Source organism: Acartia tonsa, chromosome 5, assembly GCF_053477335.1.
Source record: "Acartia tonsa isolate MP-2025a chromosome 5, ASM5347733v1, whole genome shotgun sequence".
Lineage (NCBI taxonomy): Eukaryota > Metazoa > Arthropoda > Copepoda > Calanoida > Acartiidae > Acartia > Acartia tonsa.
The window spans coordinates 22,614,682-22,635,447 of NC_137264.1; the positions used below are offsets into that span (position 1 = coordinate 22,614,682).

Here is a 20,766-nt window from a genome sequence, read left to right on the forward strand (position 1 = left end):
TTATCGGCCATGTTTTATAGTTATGGCAAATTATTTCGGAAATTACTTGTTGAATAAGCTGTGCTAATTATGAAAATTTTAGGCAATTTCCCACCCTCAACTTCTAGAAGCAAGGCCCCTTTCAGGCAAAGGTCGAAGCCGCTAGTTGATTAAAAAAATACAAGACATGTCGCTTGTTAATTTCGTAACAATATAAAAACAATTCTTTTATCTAAAATATTGCTGCGCTACTTACAGGCAGTTATGCAATTTTAAAAATGTATAGTTTATTTCATTTATTATAGAATTACATTTAATTATTATCATTGAATTATTAATTATTTTTCATAAAGGAATCCTCAAATTTCTCTGAAAAAGAAGATTGTTAATAGATTTTTTGGATTTGTTTTATAAATCTGTTTTTATAACAAAAAATTTCTGTATTTAGATTTAATCTGCTAGTACATCCATTATTAATTTTTTTTATAATGATTCACAGGTCTGATTTGATAATAGATCTAATATTACTTGGATCTTACATCAAATTTTCATGTTCTCTAACAAAGTGAAACACGCAGCGGGCTAGAATAAAGATACCTCCGTTCTTTCCCTTTTTCCTAATCCCCTTCCATCTTACTGGAGTAAAGAACTGACCAATAAACAAGTTTCATGAAAGCAACCATATTTTCCCCCTGGCATTATATCTGTGGTAGGGTGAAGCGTTTCAACCCTACACTCGCGAGTTCGATTCAAACGAGCCCCTAGCCTTAAAGATTCTATCAATGAATAACTAACAGTAGTTGCTACTAAAGAGATATATTTTAAACTGAATACATTTACAATAGGATTACTACTTTATATACACAAATAGATGATAAAATAGGTTAGGTAGAAGGGGGTGTGGGGAGATGGGGGCGGAGCCCCGTTTCGGTGAATATTTGTGGGGTAAGCTTCAGCAAGGGGAAGGCAGACATCTCCCGGCAAGACAGGTGACTGGGGCTTGGGGTTGTAGAGGGGCCGCGCCCCTCCCACTATCAGAGATGTCCAATTTGACCGCTGCTTGTGAGGTGTCGGCAAGGCCCCGAAGGGGCCGGGTGGAATGGTGATAAACTAGGATTAGCGCTGGGTTGTGATTTGATAAGCCGAAGCATAGCAACTCTATGAAAGGCTTGTCCGTATGATGCCGCCTACCACATATCCACGTACATTTTACATACATTGATTTGATGAGCTTCTTGTTTAAGGATATAAAGTCGTCCTTGTTTACATTGTAAATTAAACAAGAACAAATATGAATCATTTAGACGAAAATTTTTGAATAAACAAAAAAGAAATAACAGTAGACACAAAAAAAACTACAATTAAAAAACTAAATAATTACGAAACCTTGTTTAAGTTCGATTAATGGGCATATAATATTTATGGATATTATTACAAGGGAATAATTGTTGTCAATTTAGGTTGCTAGTATGGACGTCAATTTTGAGTTAGTTCATTCATCAAGTAGGAAAGTGTTGGATGGGGGTATCGTTATTTTAGTCAGCTACAAGTTTTATCATATTAGAATACGTGATAATTTTGTACAAGATCCAAGTAATAATAGATCTATTGTTCAATTACTTTTACGTCGCGTATTGTGATATACAGACAGGCCCTATTTATATAGTAGCTGCAGCGCTTCTAAAACTAACCATTTAAAACCAAGAACAGTTTGGTACAAAGAATCAAATATGCTCCCATCATCAATCTTGGCTTCTCTAAAATATATTGCTTATTTTAGACAAGGGCAATTTATTCCATAAATAGCTTTGCAAATTGATCATAAAATTTGGTAGAATTAAGAAAATTTTGGAGGATTAATTAATCTGTAAACAAAAAACTAAACCAATCACGAAACCTTGTAAGCCTAACTTCTCTTATTTTAAGGCGGACGGACGAATCTAGTAGTTACATAATTTACTTTTGATTCCAATGAATCTTGTTCCAGAAAACCATTCTCTCCTTCTCTAGGTCTGTGTCCATTCTAGGTTCTACATCCAGTATCATGTAATTCTAAAATTAAATAAGCATTACTTAGTTGTTTATTAGTAAAAACTAAAAACAAAACAAAAAATGGAAATGGGTGCTTTACCTTAAAGTGCCTAGCAATCAAAAACCTCAATCCCCCCTTCGTTTTAAAAATAAACTGATTATTTGAGATTTTATGGTAGTTTTTTCCTTGTTTTCCCCCTATCATTTACTGTGGGACCTGACCCTGAAGTGCCATAAACCTAGGAGTCGCGTGGCTTTCCTTTACCCAATATAACTTAACCTAACCTGAGCAAAAACAACAACACACAAAAAAAAGCCATTAACTTAACATATAAAACATACCTTTTCAGAAGAATAGGGAAGCCACTGAGTGACACCCTCCTCAATGGATGGGGATGGGTGTTTGTATTTAGCAAAGTTTGTCCAGTACTTCACCAGGCTCTTTCTCACAACAAGCTCCTCCTCAGTAGTCAGTGCAAACCCCAGCTTATCAGTCATATGCTTGTAAAATCCTTCTCTCATGGTCACTTTTAAAAGAAAAGTGTGATACCTCATTTTGTATGTTTATAATTTTCTGATGAAATGATCATGTTAGTAATGGAAATAGACAATACAAAATGGACAGATTCTTGAAGCCTCCAGGGGCTTACTCATTATCCGTTAATGTAAAGTAGTCAGCTTATTTTTATCTGTAGCGAAGGATCTGACCAATATGGTTCTACTTTACAGTGAAGCTTCCTATAGGTTTTAGGTAATTTTTATAAATAAGTCTGGGTATTGTTTTAAGCTATTTTTCAGCCCTTCCATATAGAGTCCTTATATGCTAGGGGCGCTTCCGCTAGTAGTGTTATAAGGGGGTAATCCCACCACACTACTATATATCTAGTGTAAAAGAAAATTTTTACACAGCTAAACTTGGTATTAGAAAATAAATTTGTTTATTGGACACAAAAACATATCATACTTTAGCATAAATTATATGGTAACTTTCATATATTTTAAAGTTAGTATGTTTTTCAACCTATTTTTTAAAAAATACACTATTCTAAGACATGAAGATATATTTCGATTTTAGCAATCATTTTCAATTCATTTTGTCTCTTGTAGAAGTGAGTGAATCAAGCAATATTAGCTTGGTCGTTTCATATACAATATCATTTACAATTGTGCTATGGATCAGACTTCTTGAACTGTTCCAAATGTACCTAACAAACAGTTGTACGATTGTACACTTCAGTTGCCTACCAAGATAACTGATATTGCATGTGACTGTAAACCTGGGACAAGTCAAACAGGTAGATGAGTTCATCAGCATGCACAGGCTTCAAACTGTATTAATCCTGTCTAGAAACTTAATTTTTTTAAACAAACAATAAAATAGTTGTATTGATCTCATAATCAAAGTATCAAGCATTTTAAACATCTATTAAAATAGATTTTCTAATACCTTAATCTTGGAAGCTAAACATAGTATGATTCTAAATGTACTAGATATACTTTTTGTACAAGAATGAACGATTCTGTCAATCATTATAATTATGAACTTCTTATGTAGTTACTAGGGGATATATTCCTGTTGATTAGATCCTCTCCAAGCTCTGCTTCCCTTCCAATAAGAAAAAAAGGAAGGAAGGAATTGCTTCCTGAGAAAGTAAACCTAAAATTTTAATTATTGTATGTAAAGCAAAGAAAATGGTATTATTATTCTACTAACAATATCAAATAATTAATATATGTAAAATCAGATTTTTAATGTCTTACCATCTTATTACCTATAATTAAAAACTGGAACATATTGAGAAACAAATTCAGCAACTTTCTGATCTGGACTCAGAAATAGTGAATCTGTTATCATGTTGACAAAGTCAGGTAGGGTTTCTATCAGGTTACTATTTTTCCCTATATTAAAAAAAGTATTATTAATAAATTAAAAGAAAAAAAATAACTTTACTATATTAAATTTAGTAAAGTATATACCTGTATAATATTTTTTGATAATTTTAGATTGCATTTTTTCATCCTCAGTAACTTCAGAAGTGTTATAGCTACGTCTGGGTTAGTCATTTAGGTGAACACTTATATTAAAGAGATTCCTTACAGTAAGTATCTTAGCATTAGGCTAAATTTTATATATGTAGAAAGTCTAGATGAGCAATTAATAAATTGGACCTCTTGTAACACAGTGTAGGATGAATCACATCACATCATTGGTCAAAAAGTGTACACATTTTGGTATAAAAGGGCAGTTTTTCTTATTTATTTTCATCATATAATCAGTCATCAACAAACAATCAAATATCTTAGGTTTAGGCTATATAGAGAGAATTCATTAGTCTCAAAGTTATTAAATAAGTATTCATGCCTGATATAAAGAAATTTAGCCCCATCCGTCTCCCAAAACTGTCCATACTCCATCTCAGGGAACATGAGAGCTCCATCATTCAAGATGGTACCCATCATCATTGGAACTTTATGGAAGTACCCTTTCTTTACTGCAGTAAGATGGTCATGTGGCAAAACTGGGTCACTAAATTATAATAATATTCTGTGATGATTTGTCTTGAATGATTAGAAGCTAATTCTTAAAGTTCTAAGTAAAAATGCTTGATGAAATATTGTCTTAGTTGAGTTTAGGACAAAATGTATAGTATGTTGTGCTTTACATTAGATTGTTGTGATGCTTATATGTTTTTTAGTAATGCTTAGAACTTTAAATATTTAAAGCACTGTCACTCTGATTTTTTTTAATGTTAGATTGTTCAAGTTTGATCCAAATAGGATAAACATTAAATTAAATGTTATATCCACCAAAAAAAAATAAAAATTTGTTTATACCTTGAAAAAAAATCCATTATTGGCATCCAACCAGGATTTCCCTCTCCTTCCTTTATCACTCCAGTTGGAGACTCAATAGATGTTCCCAGGACCAAGTCTTTCAAAGATAGTCCCTGCAGGCACTTCAACATACTATTAGATATACAAGTTATATTATTGAAAATGCCAGCATAATAGGAAAGAACAAAAATGTAGCCTTGCCTGTTTGAAATATAAATCAGTGAAACAAAAATCTAGTTCCTAGCCTGTATTATGATTAACAAAGCTTCATCTTAGTCCTTTTATCATTCTGTGTATTGAAAATAATATCTTCACTTGATTCCTTTCATCATAGTTGGTGCTAGAACATTTGTGATGGATAGCAACACCCTGAGCTGCTCTATGAGTTTTAGATACTTCAGGATCTTCTTTCATTGTCAACACATTACCACTTTCGATGATGGCACCTAAAAGATGAATTTTAAACATTGAATCAGTTCAATGTTCATAAGTAAAGTTATAAATTTTACTATTAAAGTAAATTTAGTAATATTAATATTATTATTAGTAATATTGGTACAACATTAAAGCCCATACCATTATAGAATGACTAAGATGTGACACAGACTTGTGTTTTTAACTGTACATACCTACACTTAAATTCTATGAGAAAAACTTATTGCACTATTATTATTTTCAACTAAGATGACATTCATTTCAGTATTTTCCTTATTCCTAGGGGAAAATGGTATTTTGATTCCTAATTCTAACCAGTAAAAAAAGTCACACGTACTCTATCTAAGCACCCTCTTTATCACCAGACTACACAGTAAAACTACCTGAGAAAAGTCCTTCAGCTTTGGGTGACACTGAAAGAGCACTCACACTCATTCCACCCGCACTTTCACCAAATATTGTTACAGCATCTGGGTCTCCACCAAAGTTATGGATCATCTTTTTAACCCATTCAAGAGCAAGGATCTGATCTCTAAGTCCAAGATTGCCTGTGTTTAAACTTGATATTGAAACCTACAGAAACAATACTTAGTTATACACTTGTTATTATTTTCTGCTTCAACTTTTTTACATCCTGAATGTTAAGTTTTAGATCAAGTTTTATTCCTGGAGCAATATCATTGCCAAAGTTCAAGAAACCCATGGCACCTAATCTGTAAAATACATAAAATTGATTAAAATGACCTTGCCAACACTTTATATAAAACTAGCGGCTTCGCCCCTAGCCTCTAGGTGCTTTGCCCCAAGATATGGTAAAAAAAGTGTAAGGTGAAATTTGTAAAAAAAAAAAAAATAAGAAGGACCAAGGAAATCTTCTTCAAAGGAAATATTCCACAAAGGAATCTTCTACAAAGGACCAAGGATACTTCTTACAAAAAAAAAAAAAATGGGGGGGATTTTTTTGTTTTTGGGGGGTTGGGGGTGTCCCACCCCCCAAGAAAATAGCTTAAAACCACCACAGGACCAATAGGTAGATACCCTGAAGAGTAGAATCCGATCGGTTCAGTGGTTACCGAGATCTTAAGGGACGGACGGACAGACATTGTTCTACTTTGTATTATAGATAACTGATGAATTTATTTACAAAGAAATTATGATAAATTTGCATCTTTTGCAGATAGATATTATCGGTTGGAAAGTTAAGAAAAGGTTGAATTGAAAATCAGATCATGATTCCACTAAATTAAAACTTTATAAATTATTGGGGTGATATGATTATTTGCAGTCTATTTCCCCCACTTACTAATTAAATAAAACCTGTAATTTATGGTTACAACCACAACATCTTCTTTAACAAGTGGAGTAGGATCATATATTTGAGTAGAACCCATAACAAAAGCTCCTCCATGTATCCAGACCATAACAGGCTTCAGGTTGGAGTCACTGGTGGCTTTGTTGTAGATATTGAGATGCAGACAGTCCTCATCTCCAGTCACTGAATTCTCTACCTGTAAACTTTCATTCTTAACTTTTCCTATACTTTACAAAATATCTTATTTAGAATCATTTAATTCATGTTTATTAGGGGCTGATTGCCCCACTGTAAACTTTTGTTTATGAGTTAGTAATTGTATTTTAGGATAGTAAAAATATTGTTTTTTTTTACTTTTACAAGCCCTTGTAGAGTTTCTTTACAAAAAAAAATTTAATTTAATATTATATCTTACATCAGCATGATTAGGCTGTGGACACTCAGATCCAAATTCAAAAGCCTTGAAGTGATCATAACTTGTTACAGGTACTGGAGGCTGAAATCTAAAATAACACTATTTATTATATGTTATTTCAGCTAAAGTTTTCTTAAACTATCGTTTCTCTGTACATTTGTCATAGTAAGTTAACAAAAAAAACATTAGACTGAAACAGATGAAAGATAGGCACATAAACAATTTGTTGTAGATTTCTCCCACTATTAGGAATAAAAATACTTATTCAAATGATATCAGACTTTTCAGAAAAATTATCTTAACTGTAGATTGATCTTCTACTCTAAAATAAAATACTGTTGTGTATTTATTAAACTTCAATGATTATTTTACTGGTAATTTACAGTGATCTAATGGGTTAACACAATTGCTGATTACTTGATGTACATCTCCAATGATGATACACAAATCTAATCCTTCGTAGAATACAACTAGTGGTTGAAACATTTGTTTACTCAACAAAATGAACCAACCAATCCCAAGGTCCCATCCCACCCTGGGTAAATTGACACATGAAGGGGGTGTGCCTTTTTTTAGCTTGACTACCTACTAAGCTGAAGTTGGGGGTGTTTCAGGGGGAATAGTTTGAAGAATGGATACCTAGGGTGGTGTATCCACCCCCAAACCTAAATTATGCCAGGGGGAGGGCAGGGTGGATACACCCTCCTTGTGCACGCCTCAACAATTTTAATAATAATTACCTGAGATTGCCTATGGGTAGTTGAGCATAGGGAATTCCAAGATATTTGATAATCTCTACTCCATCCACTGTTACTTCAGTTTTACCATGGATGTAACCAAAGGGAGTTTTAACTTGAACACTGACATTCATTTCACAATAAAACAGTAGGTTCACACAAGGACATTCAAGTTTTTTTGAGAGGGTAAAATGAGGTGTTTTAAAGTAAGAGGGGGTTAAAACTTCTTCATTTTTCCCCTTGGGGTCACATTAATATACAAAGCCAATCTTTAAGCTTTTTGACAACAAATTTTTTTCTTGATATAATTAAATATTTTTGTTGTGGTGATTCCTAGGGGGATCAAGCACAATATTAAAAGCAAAGCTATTGATAGTAAAGTCTTTGAAAAGTAAGTATGTCACTTAAAACTGCACTTTGTATTACTATTCATGCTAGTTTTCAACAGTACTGATTTATATATTTTTAATATGTCATAAATTATATTCTTCTTATTTAAGTGCTTAAGTGCAATTTGTAATTTTATGGGTGATGTCATCCTTATTACCATAGTTTGAGAGTAACTGCTAAAATAATTGGTATTGATCAGGATGCCTGTGTACGTTTGGATCTGCTGTGTTAGATGATGTGTCTCTTTTATCCATTCCCACATTTTCAATGCTTTCATCATCCTTAGAAGAATTTAGTAAATGTTTAAAAATAAGAGGTGTCACAAATATTGGTATTCTGAAATTTTTTTTGCCCCTTAATACAATTTTTAGATGAAATATTTCATCCAATTCGAGACAGCTAACTATCTCTAATAACAGCCAAGAGAAAAAGAACTGATGGACCAAGAAAGTTATAAATTATATTGGTCTGGGAAATTAAAACCTTGATAATAGCCGATAAAAACCCATTTATCCTTTTGTGTCAGATTAAGGTTCAAATTATTTCAGAGCACGACCAACAGACAAAGCGAGTTATAGAATACTGTCGTCACAATATAAAGATTTAAATCTTTTCAGTTTGGCTTCGAAACCGAATAATATTCGCTGGATTAGAACCATTTTCTATTCATACTGTAAATTCATGTATTGCATCGTATTACAGAAAATTTTCTACGAATAATTAAAAAATCATAAAATTGATACCCGTTTTGTTAACAAAGCTGGTTTTAATCTTATAATTTTTCCTTTTAATATCCGCGTAAAGCTGTCTATAATACGATGCGATAAATATATGTTTTAAGACTTAGAAACAGGTTGTACCTGGAGGGTGTTTACAATTGACTCAGCAGCATCACATCCTAACGTGTCAGAATCACAATGTTCAGCAGAATCACATTCTATCAAAAGAACATCATATTACTTTGTTACATAATTGGATATAAAATAGTGGATATTGCATACCCTGTTAAAATATTTCTCCCAGCTGGCTTTACCCAATTCCGTCCCCTGACCATGGAGGAACTTATTCGATATCTGAGGACTATATTAGCAACCAAAATTGACGACAAAAACTACCCTGTCACAATATCCACGTTTTCTTTATCCATTGTTACATTTCGATCCGTCCGTATGTAACAGTTAGCTAACTTAATCTTACTTTTTTTTATATCCATTCATAACCTTATAGAGAAAACAAGGATGACAACATCCATCAAAGCGAAGCACTAAAACGGTAGGACAAACGGACATTAACACTTGTATAGTGTCTGACCTGAATAATCAGAATTTAAAAGTATAAGAGTCGAAGCAAAATTGTAAGTAAATTTGTTGAAAAACTGCTTGATACAGGCTATTGTTTATGGACATACTTACATATTTAGGACTTGATTATAGAGTTGCTTCGCTTATAATATTGTCCTTTGTTGTCCCAGGAATCAATATGCCAAAAAATCAGATCAAACGGATAATTAGATCACATAAAAATTTGATGTTAAAAAAGTAGAAAAATCAACATATTTAAAATGGACGTACGGACATTCTGGTAATGATTATAGAGTTGCTAAATCGTACCTAACTTCTACAGGAATCATTATGTAAAGTTTGAAATCGATAGGATAACTCTAACATGCCTAAATTAACGAATAAAAGCTATCTATCTCGGACGGACGTACGGACGGACGGACGGACCGACCCTAATTATAGAAAAGCTTCGCTTTTAAAAATGAAATTAGCTTCTGAAATATCTTGAGAAGATTCCCTTTACTGATAGATATCTTATATATTATTTATTTTTTATGTCCATCTTGATAAAAAAAAAACTAGAATAAGATGAATAATTGTTTCATAGCATGACCGAAATACTGACAAACCGTTGTATACTAGATGCTCTTTAGATAACGGACGGACAGACAAAATTAATTATAGAGTAGTTTCATTACAAGAAAAATATTTTTTATACTTGAATGTAGTACAAAGAATAAAAGTAGCAAATACAACTTAGGAACCATTTTTAAGCTCTATATCTAAAACTAATAACTCTTTTAAACATTATCTTGTTACAGAATCCCTTTCTGTTTCCCTCTATTAAGACGTCAATAGAACACGTAAGCCATACGTGGGGACATCTATCCCCCTTTTGCTAGGGCACTAAATTTAGCTACCAGAATACAGATCATTGAGAGAATCATAGGATCATCTATGATACAAAGTAGAACGATGTCTGTCCGTCCGTCTGTCTGTCTATGTCTGTCCGTCCCTTAAGATCTCGGTAACCACTGAACCGATCGGATTCTACTCTTCAGGGAATATACCTATTGGTCCTGTGGTGGTTTAGGCTATTTTCTTGGGGGGTGGAACACCCCAAACCCCCCCAAAAAAACAAAAAATCCACCCCACATTTTTTTTGTAGAAGATTTCCTTGGTGGCCCTTTTACGTATTTCGCCAAAAAAAAAATTTTATTACCTTTTGGAGCAAAGTCCCTAGAGGCTAGGGACGAAGCCGCTAGTGCAAAGAAAAAGAAGTAACGGGTTTTGTCGTATTTTTACAGAAGCTTTTGATAGGTAATTGTAAGTTATGTTAGATGAATGATAATGTCTGCCACGCGGGGTTAGAGCCCCCTGCAGGGGCTAGAAATAGAAGAAAAGCTACTGTGAAAATAGAACCTAGTAATAGTGTCTAACTTTTTATCTTTGTGACGTAACAAAAATCGAAGGATGAAAGGGGAGGTGGGAAAGGAAACCCCTAAAAAAGAGATGGATTTTTGTTACGTCACAAAGATAAAAAGTTAGACACTATTACTAGGTTCGTGAAAATATGATGAAACCCGCTACTTCGTTTTTTCATGATCCTAATCATTTTAATCAAATTTTTTTATCATGTAAAAAATTTCTATCAATAAAGAAATGTGTTTTATATCAGGGAGTAAGGGAGGGGACAATAGGCAATTAATTCAATTCAAGAGTTTTCAAGTTTTCAAAGACAGGCCATGAAATCTACACTAATCCATACAATTTGGAGGAAATTGTAAAGGGTTTGTTCATTAAATTTAGAAAATTATAAACTAAGAAAAAAATCATGCAAAGCGAAATCACATCTTGTTTTTGATGAAATATATTGAGGTTTTATGGTGCGATTTTTATCTTACAAGATTATTGGACCTAGCCAACTGCTGGCTGGCTGGGCAAAAATATGAACCAATACGCCAGCCTGCTCCTTTTTATCCAGTTTATTTCACTTGCCCCATGCCCCCACCTCACTTCTCCCTTTTCCTATTGTGTGCTTTAAAAAAGAGAGATGGGAGGAGAGGGGAGTGAAATAGAGTATGGAGGGGGGGGGGGGGGGGCGTGTATTCTCAACTCTATGTCTGCTAGATTCAAAACTAAAACAACGAGTAGCGGCATTTTATGCGCTAGTACCCAACTCAGTCAGAAACTGCTAAATTCTTGCACATTCCCTTTAAGCCAGTACCCAAAGTCTGAGACTACTAAAAATTGAATATTCGATCCATTGTCCCCTCCCTTACTCCCTGGTTTTATATGGATATGAAAATATGGAATTTTTGTTTTTAAATACAGAGTTGCTATGCTTACTAAATTGTGGCTGTGAACTCTTATAGGAACAAGTTTTTAATTATTAACAAGATTATTAAATGTGCTGTTTAAGTGAGATGAAAACAAGAATAACAACATCAACAAGAGCCAAGCTTGCAAATCAGAATGACTTACATCATGATTAAATATTGCTATTATTAATGTAAAATCGTCAAAAATTCATAATTTCAAAACATTTACAAAGAAAGTAGTCTAAATGTAAAAAAAATTAAAAGTGGCAGACTCTTTTATATAAAGTAGTAAGATTTTTTTTGCCTGCAGCTTGAGATTTCGTTAACTACTAAACCAATTGAGTTCTCCGTTTCATGGAAGCTTTACATGGGTCAAGGGGAGTTTTTGTCTGTTTTAATTTAATGATTATTTTGTTTGTTTCTCACTAAAAACAAACCAATTTAGTTCTTTATTTTGTTTGGTCCTGGAGTTTTATTTAAAATTTGATACTTTTTGCGGTTTTGGGCTATTTTTTTATCCACATCTTCCACCTTTAAATGCATAGCCCCTAGTTGCTTTGAGCACAGTAACTATAATTTAAAACTAGTATATTATAAATAGTTAAAGATTTTGATATAAATAAAGGAACCCAGTAAAAGTGTCTGACTATGACGTCAGAAAAAATTAACAATTAACCAATGTGAGACCGCTATATATTTTACCATTGGTCAATTACAGTGAATACTGGCTTCTCATTGGTTAATTGTTATTTTTTTCTGACGTCATAGTTTGACACTTTTACGAGGTTCTAAATAAAAATTAGTGTATGACTGATAACAAATAACTAAAAACTACTCAAGTTCATAGTATAGTTTAAATTATCTTTAGCATTTAGTAAACAAATTTTAAATATTTTCAACAGCAACACTTTTCTATAATTTATCCTTATATACAAAACAGGGGGATAAGACACCGGACGATAGATTGATGTACATCCCCAATAATGGTACACAAAATTAACACTTCTTAAAATAAGTTGTTGATACGTTTGGACACTTAACTACATGAACCAACCAATCAAAATTCAATAAAATGCCCAACGGTTGTTAAGTCAACAAATAAATTTTTGTTGTATATGTTTTTTTATACGACTATATGCATATGGTATTAGTATAACATAAAAATTTTACAAAATCAATAAAATTACAAAAAAAATCACAAAACTTCTAAGGAAAAGTTATTTGCGTTGTGACGAAGTGACATACGAACTTACGTGCTAGATGTGTTATAGAGTAGCTACACTACAAATAAGTTTTTGTGGCTGTATTCCAACGTATATTTACATCCTTTTAGTTGTAACTTGTAATGATAACATGTTTTCAAGTCATTCAATATACATATTTAAATTTCAATATAGATAAAAAATATTATAGACAGCTTTCCGCGGATATTGAATTAAAATTTTAAAAAAATAAGGTAGCCCGATCCTTAGTGCCCTCGGGGCTAACTAAACTGGTATTAAATTTATTATTTTTATTTTATCATTCGTGGAAAATTGTTGTAATTTGATGCTATACAAGATTTTTTAGTATGGCGGAGAATAGGTTCTAATCCAGCAGATATTAATCGGTTTCGAAGCCATACTGTAATAAAAAATATATTCAGTAAAATTTATTAGATGCCGATAAAGGCGCAATAAATTAATTAAGAATTAAGAAACAGCTTAAAGACAAAGAGTCATTATTGAAGGAAAAATTTCAAACATCTATCTTTAATGCAAATTAGGACGATAGCATTTCTTTAACTCTATTTCAAATCGTGGTTGGTTGCTTCAAACTAGTAATTTCTTCAAACTTTTTAACTAATAATTATGTAATTTTTTCATCATAGTTGGAAAATCACATCAATTTATCGTCCATTGTTTTATCCCTTATGATCCCTGTGTTCCTGTATCTATATCATTTTAAGAAGCTGGTGTGTTTCAATTGTTAATTTAAATAAGTTTAAATTATGAATTAAAACAGTGTTTTTCCACAAATTAACGAACGAGCATAGACCCCCCTCCCCCCCCACCCCCAGTATCCTATATAATCTATCCGGACAAAAAGTAATAAAGAAAATAAACGAAAATCAATCCCTCCTTAATTTTAATCAAAATACAGGGGAAGGGGTTTCTGTGCTTACAAAGATACTTTGAGGATAAAAAGAATTAAACCTTTTAGGCTGAACCTCCCACCCCCCTCATTATTTTATTGAAAATGAGAGGGGGTGGAGTTTTTTCCCCTTATGCCTAACCCTTTGCATAGCCTATAAGGTGCCCTAACCATGCGGGGCTACCAATATGACCAAATATAAGAAATACTCCCCCCCCCCCTTGTTATCAATTCACCAAAACTATGGATGGAGGGTTTCATGTGCTCTATATCTCACTTTTGGGAAAACACCATTAAAACTTTTAGAAATTTGAATAGAATATATCTTCGTCTAGACAAAAATATTCGGGAGATGATATGACTCTTCAACCCTTATATTATTTCTAATATACCAAAGATATATAATGGACTATTAAGTAGCTGCACTACGTAAAACAAAACAGGGATATTCATTAGTGATAAGACAATATGGATTAACGTTCAACCCCAATTACGATAAACAAAATTACTCTTTCTATAGATTTCAATTATGGTGGAAAAGTCTAGACATTGCTTTTGTGCAACTAAATCAAATCTTCAAATGATCAATCCCATGAATGAGAGAACGTGTTGATAAACCATTGGGTACCATTATAATTTACAACTTAATGTCCCTTCCTTCCCTGGAAAAAAGGGATGATTGGTTGACCTATTAAAATGAGAATCAACGAGGTAGAAACATAGTAAACAAACGTTGAAAAGACTTATTTGATTTTAAAAGGATTTAATTCTGTGTTATTGAGTAAAAGAATTTCACAAACACAATTCTAATAACAAGAATCTCAAATTTTCAATGATGGTTTAGAATTTTTTTTCATTAGCGCGGAGAATCTTCTAAAAAAATTTTAGATGCCTAACTTATAAAGCAGTCAAGTAAATCATAATTTCATCTTGCCATAAGATTAAAATTTATTCATAGAAATTTCTTGTTTTCCATAGCATTACAGATCAACTATTGAATTGATTCATATGCTAAATGGCTGCTTAATGGTGTTGGGAATCTTTTCTAAAACTCAGCTTTTTTTCATAGTCTTTAGATGGACATACTGACGGACATTTGAGATTTATTAGTAAATATTTTAGTAAGTTTATGCTACTTTGGTTGGGTAATGTTTGTATATAACCAATGTTTATTTATGCTCATATAAATGTCAAAATATCTCCCTCCTCCCTCTCTCTCTCTCTTACACACACACTCTTTCTGTGCTTTTGAAGGGAAAGATATACAGAAAAATAATAAGTGTCCTTTGGGTAATATTAAAGTTTGTTTAAGTTTTGTGTGCACGAGGCTCCGGCCCCTAGGGCCAACAAAACTGGAATTGGTCCCATTATTTACCATTTGGATAACTGTATATAATAAAATGTTGTAAATAGCCCTACGGGGCCCTTTCCTTATGGGTTACTGACTCTGCTTGGCTACTCTAACCTTTAAAAAACCTAACATAAATTACAAAAATACACTTGGTGTTTGGATTATTAAAAATCTTGTCATAAGAGGCGATGTCAACAAGCAGACCATAGCTATAAGTAACAAATAAGTTTATCTTTATACTTTTCCCTGTCATGACTAATGCTTGCAGAAAAATTTTAAGAGCATAACAAATCAATTTACGGTTTTCTAATTCGACTCAACCCATTTACATAGTAATGGACACTACTACTGTATTCCAATCAGTAGGGATGCACAAGCTTAATTTTTACTAGACTCGAACCAAGGATGTAGAGGTGGCGGGGAAGTATAGAAGAGAAGATTCCCCCCCCCCCCCCCCCCGAAAAAAGAGCTCCCTTAATTAAAAATTAATATATATTACATCTCCCGCCTCAAAAATTACACATTTTGCCACTGAGTTGGAGTGCTTTTTATTGTTGGGGAGGGGGGAGGTACTATCACCCATCGCAAACCTTTTTAAACCCAATAAAATGTTTGGGCGTTTTGCGCCATAGTTGAAAGCCCTTGTTACAAGAGGAATTAGAGACATTTCACAACAAAAATGTGGCTTTTTTATCCCCTCCCCCCCCCCCCTCCCAAAAAGTTGAAGGAAGATAAATAACTAATTTATACGTCATATCCTCCTCCCTCCCTGTTTGTTTACATTGCAAATTAAAATAAAAACATTGTTTATATTATGTAAATCCTTTTTCCATATTTATTGGTTGCACTTCCTCCCCCCTGTTGAAAAGTGAATATTACCTTTTATCATTCAGTGTGATTTATAAAAAATTCCTATAAACACAATTTTGTTTGAATAATTCAAACAATTATTTTCATTAAGAAAAATCATGGAAAGAAAACAAAGTAGCGGGTTTGGTCGTATATTCGGGATGGTCTAATTCTGTGAGGCAATCATTATCATTTACCTAACCTAACCTAAATAATCTATCAAAAGCTACTCTGAAAATACGACGAAACCCGCTACTTCGTTTTCTTTCCATGATCCAAAAAATCTATTTCTTTAAGTAACGATGCTACTCTATGAGTGTTTGTGTCTGTCACTAATGCTTTTAGGGAAATTGGCCCCATTTTTTAACTTTTCTTCACTGTTTTTTTCTCTCTATTTCTTTATTCTTTGTTTTTCTGTAACACATTAACTATATATTTTTGAAAAACTTAAAAATACTTCGAATTTGTAAACAGAATATTTTGTTGGTACATCTTGTATTTACATCAATATATTGTAAATCTACCGATTATCAAAAGCGCAACTACTCGATAGCCTGCGTTCAATAAGGGAATGAAGGGAGGTGATGGGGACGTATAGAGAATTACAGTTATGGGAAAGTAAAGGGAAATAGGATAATGGCAGAGTGAAGGAAATTAAAGTAATATTGCAGACAGACAGAAGAACAGACAAACTACAAAATTTATAGTAGCTGAAATATTGACTAAAACCGTTCAGAGACCTTTGTGAAACTTCGTTAAACAACACACATGTAAAATAAGTCTTTTTTGTGCATTTTTGTGCGCTGCGAGATACTTTGCATTTAATTTGTTGGTCTTTTTTCAAAGGTTAATGTGCGAACATTATGTACGTTGAGCCGTTTGGCCGCTAGCATATTTTTTCTTAGCTTGTTAAGATATAACCTTTAGTTATGAGTAGATATGTTACTTAGCATTATGTAATTGTAGAGATATAAATGGACAAACTACAAAATATGATAAATATACAGATTAATGAACAGATTTAATATTATTATTAGCCAGACAGGTGTACAGACAGACAGATAAATGGAATCAAAGAAAAGCTGTAAGTATAACACTCAAACTTACACACACACGCACACGCAACACACACACTCAGTTCATTGATGTATATTACACCATACATAATACGTCTAGAGTGTGTAGAGTAGAATAATGTATTTCAAATATAATATTATACATTATATACATATGTAGATAGTATTATACAGGGTGTAAATTCCCTCACTCTCCTTCCCACCAACCATTATTTATAAATTCCCCCCCCCCTTTTCCCATCTTTAAACTTAACACCCCTTTCCCCTTTTATGGAACCGGCCTGCAACAATATGTATGTGTGTTACCCCCGCTCTTGGGAGAATGGTTGCGCTCTTTTGGGTCCGATGTACCACCCCTCCCCACCTCTCACGTTAAAGAAAAGGGGGTATAGGGAAGGTATATTGGGGAATGTGGGATACAAACCACTACAGAAAGAGATGAATAATAGTAGTATAGTAGAATAGTAATCTTATAGCCTCTCAACCAGTGACACCAGTGTCTGTGATTTTCAGGGACAGGGATAGGCATTCTGAAAAAAACATCAAGAACAACTTGCCAGACAAAGATTAAGTACAAAAGCGCACAATAATTGTAAATTATGAATATTAACCTAAATATTGAGGTTTTAATTTAATGGGACGAACAAATTATATTTGTTTTGATAAATCTTTATCTAGTCTGTTATCTTATTGTTTTTTTTTAGAATACCCATCCCTCATTCCTGGTGATTTTAAAGCATTTGTCAATGTGTGAAAGAAAATTTTAGGGGGGATAATCCCCCTACCCTACCCCTTCATACCATTTGTATGCCTAACCAGTGACAAAAAAACGCACAAAATATTTTGCGCGGGTAAAAAACTTGCTGCTATGTTTACTTTAAAAAAAAATACAATAGTATTCAAATATATTTTATGAAAAAAAATAATTGCTGGGCCTTTAGTCTATAGAGAAGAGTGAAGGAGATCAGGCAAATAGCCTAAAGCCACTCAAAAATCATTTATAAGGCTTATATGAACAGTGTAATCAATTCAGACCATCAGTTTCCGAGATCTTTAGCTATGGGCAAAAAATGCTTACTTCCTTATATAATAGAATATTTAATATAAAAAAATACAATTAAAATTAAATTGATAAATGGACTTGATAGATGACAAATCGCAAAAAAAAAAAAAATTTTAGTGATTGCTATATTTTTGGAAGGATAAGTAAATATGAAGATTTATTTATGAATATAGTTGACTTTGGACATTTAGATTGAAAAATTTGGTTAGGTTATTCTAGACTGGGAAGGAAGAAACATTGTATTATACCCGAAGTTTTATAATCACACTCTCTTATTCGCTGGCTTAAGACTTTGGGTATTTTTAATAAAGCTGCTTCTTTGGTTCAAAAAAGCAGTGTCCAAACTTATCAACTAACGATTTTAATTTACAGAAGTTGTAATTTTGATCTTCATCAATTGGTATGTATATAATTTTTTGTCCATTGGGTTATCCCTCACGAAAAAAAGATTTGGTCCAAAAATTTTGGTGTTCTATGTCATAGCTTCTGAATATTAGGGGCTTATCCACTAATAATTTGAAAAAAAAGGGAGAAAAAATCGCATTAAAATCATTATATATATTCGCAAAAATCATTTCTAGTGTAAATATTAAAATAAACTTCGTATATACACTTTCCTATGAATAGAAGGAATTTTTTTTAGAAATGTTTTATGGTTTGGAAATCAACTAAAAGTGTTTATTCATTTCAGCCAATAGAGAAAATGATAAGCTGACAATAAAATATAATTTTTTTTTGTAAAGGAAAGCTCTTACCGTTAATTAAGGCATGTTAGAATTGTCCTGTCAATTTCAATTTTGGCATGCTAATTACAGTAACAGTTTTAAAAAGTTCGTTGGTCGCTTTTAAGGGTGTTTTCATCCTTATTGTTCTATGCAGATTATTTTTCCTGCAGATTACAGTTTTAATTTCTTATATAGAGGTTTTGACTTTACAGGTATCCAATCTTTTTTTATATTAAAACTTAGAAAATCCATTGTTTTAAAATTTTTGTTTGCTATAAAAAGTCTTTTGATTTAATAATTTCAGCTTATTTTGAGTGATTGTGTTATCTAAAGGGTTGGTTGTGATAAGGGCATTACGTTCTTTGCAGTAAAAGTTAGGCCAAAATACTGGAAAAGGGAAAATTGTAGTTCCAAATTGGTCAAAAATGTTTTTTGCTAAAGTTAGAAAACATTGAACAAAGGAAATGTGTCACAATAGCCATTTTTTCTTCATGGGGATTTAAGCTTTTTTCTCAAATATTTACAGTTTACACCATAAATTTTTGCATATTTGAGTTTACAATATATGTAAACTTGTACATGGTTACGCCCCTAGAGGCCTCTAGGGGTTCTTGAGAAAGGATGGGAGGTGGGTAAGTTGATCTTCTACTTTAAATTTTTGTTTTTAAGAAAAAATAAATAAAAATAATTGGGATTGGGGCAGTTTTCTCCAAAGGCGATTACTCTTGAGAGGGTGGATTTAACCTTCAACAAAATAGTTAGAAATCTTCCTATGGCCCATAAGAAGCTTCACTGTAAAGGAGAACCATAAAGGTTCAGTGGTCTGCAGGATCCTTCACAAGTTACTTTTATTAAAGAATAGGGCACATTGGAGCTTTTTAAAATTTACTTTGTAACTGAGCAAAGCAAGTAAACTTTCGTTAGAAAATTATGAATTAGCTATAATTATACCTAGTCAATTTATAAAATTTATATTAAAAAGTTGGATAATGTTTTAAATTTATGTAGTAAAATTAAAATCACATATAAGATTAAAATTTAATAATAAATCCCCAATAGTTTAGTATTGATTATTTAAAGAATTTTAAGAATTTGTTATTACAATTCTTAAAAGTTTTGTTTGGAATGTAATATGTTTGATATATTGGTATTTTTAGAAGACGCAGCTACTCTACTACAACTAAGAAATGTCTGTACGTCACAAAAAATTGGCGGCTTCTCCAATAGCATGTAGAAGCAGAAAACCGTTACTTTAGTGTAGAAAATAATTTGTAAGAATTAAAATCCCAGAAGCTATGTAAAGCACATACACAATAGACATTGACATCCTATTACTTTTATGTAAGGATAAAGTTAAACAAGGATGACAACATCCATAAAAGCGAAGCACTGAAACGGTAGGACAAACGGACATTAACACTTGTATAGTGTCTGAACTGAATAATCAGAATATAAATGTATAAGATTTGAAGCAAAATTGTAAGTAGATTTGTTGAAAAACTGCTTGATACAGGATAATGTTTATGGACATACTTGAATTTTTAGGACTTTATTATAGAGTTGCTTTGCTTATAACAGTATACTTTGTTGTGCCAGAAGTCAATATACCAAAAATCAGATAAGTCGGATAATTAGATCTTATAAAAAATTGTTGTTAAAAAATTTAAAAATTTAACATGTTTAAAATGGACGTACGGAAATTCTGGTAATGATTGTAGAGTTGCTACGCTTTCTAAATCATACCTAACTACTAAAGGAATCACCATGCAAAGTTTGAAATCGATAGGACAATTCTAACATGCCTAAATTAACGAAAAAAGCTATCCGTTACGGA

At 32.5% G+C, this 20,766-nt stretch overlaps 1 protein-coding gene across 1 annotated transcript; it reads right to left on the reverse strand.

Moving 5' to 3' along the window:
• Window positions 1-260: 260 nt before the first annotated feature.
• Window positions 261-10,235, reverse strand: LOC145319061 (para-nitrobenzyl esterase-like). Its single transcript, XM_080160887.1, has 19 exons — window positions 10,133-10,235; window positions 8,995-9,071; window positions 8,339-8,415; window positions 7,748-7,867; window positions 7,008-7,095; window positions 6,598-6,788; window positions 5,946-5,993; window positions 5,664-5,827; window positions 5,168-5,291; window positions 4,846-4,977; window positions 4,373-4,537; window positions 3,988-4,061; window positions 3,783-3,909; window positions 3,584-3,667; window positions 3,288-3,339; window positions 2,353-2,496; window positions 1,940-2,031; window positions 1,671-1,736; window positions 261-348 (listed from the first exon to the last, which is right to left on the reverse strand). Coding segments are annotated over exons 1-19 (1,875 nt in total). The 5' UTR covers window positions 10,182-10,235; the 3' UTR covers window positions 261-347.
• Window positions 10,236-20,766: the final 10,531 nt, after the last annotated feature.

Excerpts from the sequence above, each read along its gene's own strand:
- LOC145319061 (XM_080160887.1), bottom strand. The coding sequence starts at position 10,181 with ATGGTTCCTAAGTTGTATTTGCTACTTTTATTCTTTGTACTACATTCA. Across the intron at positions 3,340-3,583 it reads GGAGAGGATCTAATCAACAG|TTTGAAGCCTGTGCATGCTG; the intron begins GAATATATCCCC and ends GGATTAATACAG. Across the intron at positions 1,737-1,939 it reads AAGATTCATTGGAATCAAAA|AGAAGCCAAGATTGATGATG; the intron begins GTAAATTATGTA and ends AATATATTTTAG.